A 6548-nucleotide genomic window follows, 5' to 3' on the forward strand; every position below is an offset into this window, starting at 1 on the left:
TATTGTTTTTTTTTTTTTTTTTTTGGTTTTGCTGTTATGTCATAGGCATGTTTAGATGGGGTTTGGGAATTGGATTGATTGGTTTTAATAAGTTGGTTCGCATTGTAGTCAAGGTTTTCCTCTGCCAAAAATGAGGTTTATTTAATAAAGTGCCGGAGGTGCCGTCCTCCTTTGGAAAAAAAATAAAAATAAAAATAAAAATAAAAAATCCAAAGTTATTGATAAGGTAATTAAGGAAAATATCGAGAAATGGCCTTAGATGAAGTACTTAGTAAAAGTTTAGTGCAGGTCAGTACATATTTCATGTATTTGAGTAAAGTTATCAATTGTGGCAGAAACATTTACTCAATTACGTAATATTGATGCCATTCACTAAAAGAAAATAAAATGAAGTCACGTCTAATATGTAACGAGTGGGAGAGCATATGGTAAAGGGAATGATTAGATAAGGTAATTAATTACAAAAGTGTGCGCATGTAAGGCCTAGTCGTGATCTGAAGTCAATTTTCAGATGTTGTATATGAGAGTTGAATTGTGGCAAATTCAATATTGGTACCGAGGTAAACACCGCAACTATATTCGTCATTCTTATGTGTTCAAGTGAGAGATGTAGATACATGAAGTGACCACACAACAATAGTGTGCACCCTGCTGCACATATATATACACGTTCTCTCTATGTTATTAATTGTTAGCCATTGGGAGGTGATGTTTAGAGGTATGTCAAGAGACAACTGCTCGTTTATATCCAAACAGCTGTGCCTCTTGCTAACCATCACCAATGAATCTATAAACAGAGGTCCTTTTTGTGGCTGTTGGAATATTTTTGCACCCTCTATCCATCAACAACCCGTGAAACCAATATCCCAATGAGAATTCTCACTATAGTTTCATCCTCAGTTCCCATCAAAAGTGCCCAAGATTAGAGCTAATCACTCCGAACAGACGAGTGAACTACTGTATTTTTGGAGGCGTCTAGCTAGCTAATCATTTTCACAAACGTGCAAGTTCTAATAGGCGCCCACAAATTTTATAATGAACATTCATGAATATAACTCATATTTTCTTCAATCAATAGTACTTCACCATGTCGGGGAGCCCGACATGATTTACGTTTTATAATTTTATAGGATCCTCGTAATTCTAAATTCCAGAAAATGTCCCCTTCATGTCTACCCCTTTCGTTGTCAATAAAAAAAACCGAATTATGTATGTACGTGTTACACGTATCTTATAGCTAGACATCATATTGATTAATAGAATATTAGTGAATAAGTTAATTAAGTACGACATGAGATTATAGAGGCTAGGAATGCTTTCACAAGAAAATGTAACTTTTTTTTTTTAATTCTTTTTTAATTTCCAAGTTCCGATTCCCCTCTTAGCTAGGCCGATCCAAGCAGCTTTGCTCCGGGATTATCCTCTCTAATCCAAGTTTTGAATCCAAAAAGAAGCTGCTAGCTTTAACTTGACGCGTCGAATGAATAGCAAAGATCGAATACGAGGTCAATTAAAGTCCTTGATCGAAACACCGGCCGTTTGATTAAGTCCTCGAAATTAAAATTGAAAGTTGACCCCAGTCACACGTGATTCTATTCTTCGTGGCCGTGTGAATTCAGGTTTTGTTTTTTCTTTCTTCCACGTGTTTTTTTTCAGACACAGCTGACGTATTCGACTAGTTTATTAATCCAAAGCACCTTTGGATGTCTTGGTCTAAATTGGGCGGGGATGACATCACTCATCAGCTCGTCATCTAAAGCCGTCATTGCCTCTCCTCGTAGCATCATCCTAGATAACGTCAGCTTCGCCAACCTAACTAAATCAATAATATATAATATGCGTAGGAGACACGTCGGAAACTTCCCCGTCCCATTGATTAGCTAGCTTTCCCAATTTTCAAATTAAAAATACTAGCAAGATTCCATAATTTCATATGTAGATATAGAATAGGATCGATCACATGGGATTAATATGTATACACATTTAAGTAATTAATAACCTATATATATCAAGTAGTTGCAGTAGTTCGGTTGTATAATTATGCAATTAATTAATGATTCATGCATGGATGGTTCAGATGATCACCAGCTCATGTACTGATCATCCGTCGTAATAAGAATTCCTTCTTTCACACGGTCGGCGGCCAGCTTTCAGATCAACGCGGAATAGTTGACATGGTCGACAGTAGTATGTAATATAAAATTTAGCTAGGGATCGAGAGTCTTTCTTTTCATTCATGAAGTCTTTCTTTTTTCTTTTTCTTTTTTTCTTCTTTTTTTGAACTAGTCTTGATCCATCAAGTCTTGACTATAAAGCGTCAGCAAATTTATAATAAACGAATATTATAAGTATATTAATTAGTTTTTCTTGCTTGCATATAATTAATGATTAATTTGAACTGATCTTTTTCTTTTTCTTTTTCTTTTTTTTCAAAAAGAGCGGTAATCACCTGTTCAAAAATGAATCCCTTCTACTTTTATTAATAACTCTCACTTATGCAAGATCAAGGAATATCATGGTAACAACTTGACCCCTGGAATGAAAAAGTAAATAAAAAGCACCTACCGAGGACTCAAACCTAGTATGAAACTATACAAAATAACCAAATCAATGAAAACAATATTAACGAGCAAATATAATATAAGGAGAACCCCTTTTTCCAATCTAATAATACCTTTAAGTACCAAAGGGAGGTCCGAAAAGAAAACCAGAAACCATTGCAACCATTGGCTCCACTACGAGCCAAACCATCCGCCACTGCATTTGTCACTCTATAAGAATTTGTAATTGTATATCCCAAACCATCCAATATTTTCAAGATCTTATCCTATAATTAATTATAACCACAAAATCAAATAATTTCATCATGACTTGTGATATTTTCTGAGATCCAGAGGCTAGGGAACTACGTACGTATACATTAATTTCACATGTTGGGCCGAAATACATGATGACAATATAGACCACGAAGCAAGCAAACTCTCAACTAATTGAAATTATGACGACGTATTTATTATTGATGTGGCGACACTCTACCTAGTATAGTAATCCTGGATATGTATATATGATACCATTGGCCATTTTATGTGTGGTTAAGGGATCAATTAGTCGCATGCATGTCACGTTAATTTCTTGCAAAAGTGGTCCAGTTCTTTCACATTTTGATCGACCCCACTATATTAATGATGTATTGCTTATTCACAAGCTAGATCATCAAGCCACGGACAGATTTCAAAATTAATTAATTTAATTTTGTTTAGTGGGCATTAATTTACATGCATGTATATATAGAAGGGGATGATGATCATGATCATGTACAAGATGATTCCTGTGCATCTGGAAGGATTCTAAAGTTATAAGCTCCTTCCTGCATTCTTTTTCTATCATCCACCTAGCTTCCGGGGATATTAATTGCTTTGATCATCTGCTTATGATATATTATATATTGGAGAATCTTATCCATTTGCATTGAGGAGGAGGTGCCAACGTAAGGGAAAATTAGATGGCAAGTGTGATTTCATGTGTAGTGGAGATCAAATCATGCGGCCCATTAGATAGTGATGCGCTTTAACCTAGCAATTGACCTCTTTTGTCAGTTTCACGTGTTACTTTACGAGTCTCCTTGTTCATGACTTTCCTATTTATTATTTTAAGATAAAATAAAAAGGACATTTCATTGCGTCTTCTGTCGGGCCCTCTTCGTTTATAATATTATTATCTAAACAGAACCCTCGTTGCACTCGTTTTATGGAGGAATATTTTGAGCCATTTATGCTCATCATGTGCAACCATTTCATTGAGCTGGAAGAAAACTTCATCATCTGATCAAGATATCAGAGGGATCAATCAACCTTAATAGGAATTATGGTGAAATCCCCCTATTATGACGAATTAAGTGGACTGAAGAAAGGTGCGTGGAGTCCTGAAGAAGATGACAAGTTAAGGGTTTATGTTCAGAGATATGGCCATTGGAACTGGCGTGAGCTTCCCAAGTTTGCTGGTACGGATTTGAATTTCTTTTGTTTTTTGTGTTGTTTTTTTTTTTCCTTTCCATCTCTGTGGCACTATCTTTATTTCAAAACTTAACGATTCATATATAAAATTTAGTTAATCAAGGCATGTCAATTCTACATGTCTTCTAAAGTCGATTTATATTACTGGGAAAGTGATAAGAGAAAGGAAAAAGTTTTTATGCTAATTAAGGTTTTTTTTTTTTCTTTAATGAAATGGGTTTTCTTTAATACACAGGTCTATCAAGGTGCGGGAAGAGTTGCCGACTACGTTGGATGAACTACCTCCAGCCAGATGTAAAACGGGGAAACTACACCAAAGAGGAAGACGAAGTCATCCTCAAATTACATGAAGAACTTGGGAATAAGTACGATTTTTTCACATGTTGAATGAATTGCGAAATTACTTACCAAACAAGAAGATGAATTGCGAAATTACTTACCAAACAAGAAGATGAATTTCAATCAAATCACTATGCAAGACACGTTTCAAGCATCGACTACGCGGCAACACTATTCATGAAATGTTGTACGGAAAATGATAAAATAATGATTGCAATATTGCATTTTTTGGTGGAGCTATGTCAGTTTAACCTTTTCGCTTTTTTTTTTTTTTTTTTTTTCTTTTTTCAGATGGTCTATTATCGCCTCTAAGTTACCAGGAAGAACAGACAATGAAATAAAGAACCATTGGCACACCCACCTAAAGAAGCGTGCAAAGCAAAACCTGAGGAAGTTCGAGGTGAAAGATCACCTTCTGCTCAGTGAGGCTTCCCACTGCGAAAAAAGCCAAACCAATAAAGATCACTCAGAATCTGAAAGTGTTCCTGCTGATTATGCTCCGTCTCACCATATTTTAGAGAGCTCTGTATTGTCCCAGGAAACAGCATGTTCAAGTGATTTCACCTCCTCCACCAGCTCTCCTCACGATCAACTTTCGTCTGGCGTAAATTGGGCTGTAGATCAAGACAGCCAGCTCGGGTTGTCAGAAACATTTGATCAATTTAGTGGAGATTTCTGGACTGAACCATTTGTAGCAGACAACACATTCGTATCAAATTACCGTCCATCACCCAGCTTATTTGATGGGGAATTCACATCACCATATGCTTCGTATCATAATAATGGCTCGGATTTGTGTTGGGATTTGGGTTTTTAGAAAGTTTTGTGTCCATTTCTGTTTTGCATATTAATTAGTACGCTTCACTTAGGCGGTGCCGTTTGCAGAGGATAGTGTTTATGGGACATGATTTGGACAATTAGGATATATAATTTTTTTTTAGAATCTTAAAAATTAGTTTGCTTGTATTTCTTTTAAAATGAAAGGATTAGAATTGATCTTAGCTCGATCGCTTTCAATGTAAATGTGGATTCCTTGATATATAGATAGATAGTCCGGAATGCGCGTTCTGTTACCTAGGATTTATTTTATTTTATTTTAAAGAGAAAATATGTAGGGCTGAGCAAAAATCCGACAATCCGACTCCGCTTTGGCTCCGCTCCGACTCCGATTAGTCGGAGTTTTTTTCCTCTTGGAAGTAGGAGTCGGAGTCAATGATGAACCAACTCCGACTCCGCTCCGATCCGACTCCGACCCTCCGCCTCCGAATCCGACTCCGCCTCCGCCTCCGACTTGGCCCTCCGACTCCGACTCCGCCTCCGCCTCCGCTCCGATTTTATACATATTTTATAAAAAAAAAAAATGTGTTTTTCTATATATTAATCATTTAAATTTTATACAACTATATCTTATATAGTTAGTTAAACTCAATAATATACTAGTTAAATAATATATTTATACTATAATATATAGACTAAATTGACTAATAATAGTTTAGTATATGACTATATGGAAATATCATACTATTACAAATTTACAATATTACTAATTTACTACCATGTAACACTAAATTACTAATGTATAAATATAATAGCATGTAATACTAATGTATATATAATATACTATAAACACTAATATGCATAACAACATCAACATGTAATACTAATGGATAAACACTAATCTATAAATTTATAATAACATTTAATACTAATGTATAAACTATAATAACTAAAGTATTATTTATATAAATTTTATATAACAATATCTTGTATTAATTATATTTTTTGACCTAATAAATTCTCAATATATTCCTTTTGATAAATATATTAGTAATACTATATTAGTAATACTAATACACACTATTCATTAGTATAATAATTAGATTTATGGCCTAATACTAATACTATTAGTAATCCACTTTAAGTCTATATATAAATTACTATATAAATCACTATAGTATTAATTACTAATACTATATTACTATATGATACTATTAACTATAGTGAATCAGTGATATACTAGTATTAGACTACTAGTATACTAATACTATCAGTGATATAGTTAGTATAATATTTATACTAATACTATTATATAGTTATACTAAATTAAAATCACTATAACTAATACTAATACTAATATAGACTATAGTTATAACTTATAGTATTATACCTATACTAAATCACTATAACTTATACTAA

At 34.0% G+C, this 6548-nt stretch overlaps 1 protein-coding gene across 1 annotated transcript; it reads left to right on the forward strand.

The window, feature by feature from the left end:
* The first annotated feature begins 3670 nt into the window (after positions 1-3670).
* Positions 3671-5241, forward strand: LOC121251203 (transcription factor MYB8-like). The gene is made up of 3 exons (XM_041150568.1): positions 3671-4000; positions 4249-4378; positions 4644-5241. The coding sequence occupies exons 1-3, from the start codon at positions 3865-3867 to the stop codon at positions 5167-5169; spliced, it is 792 nt and encodes a 263-aa protein (XP_041006502.1). The 5' UTR covers positions 3671-3864; the 3' UTR covers positions 5170-5241.
* Positions 5242-6548: the final 1307 nt, after the last annotated feature.

This window comes from Juglans microcarpa x Juglans regia, chromosome 2D, assembly GCF_004785595.1.
Source record: "Juglans microcarpa x Juglans regia isolate MS1-56 chromosome 2D, Jm3101_v1.0, whole genome shotgun sequence".
NCBI classification, from domain to species: domain Eukaryota; kingdom Viridiplantae; phylum Streptophyta; class Magnoliopsida; order Fagales; family Juglandaceae; genus Juglans; species Juglans microcarpa x Juglans regia.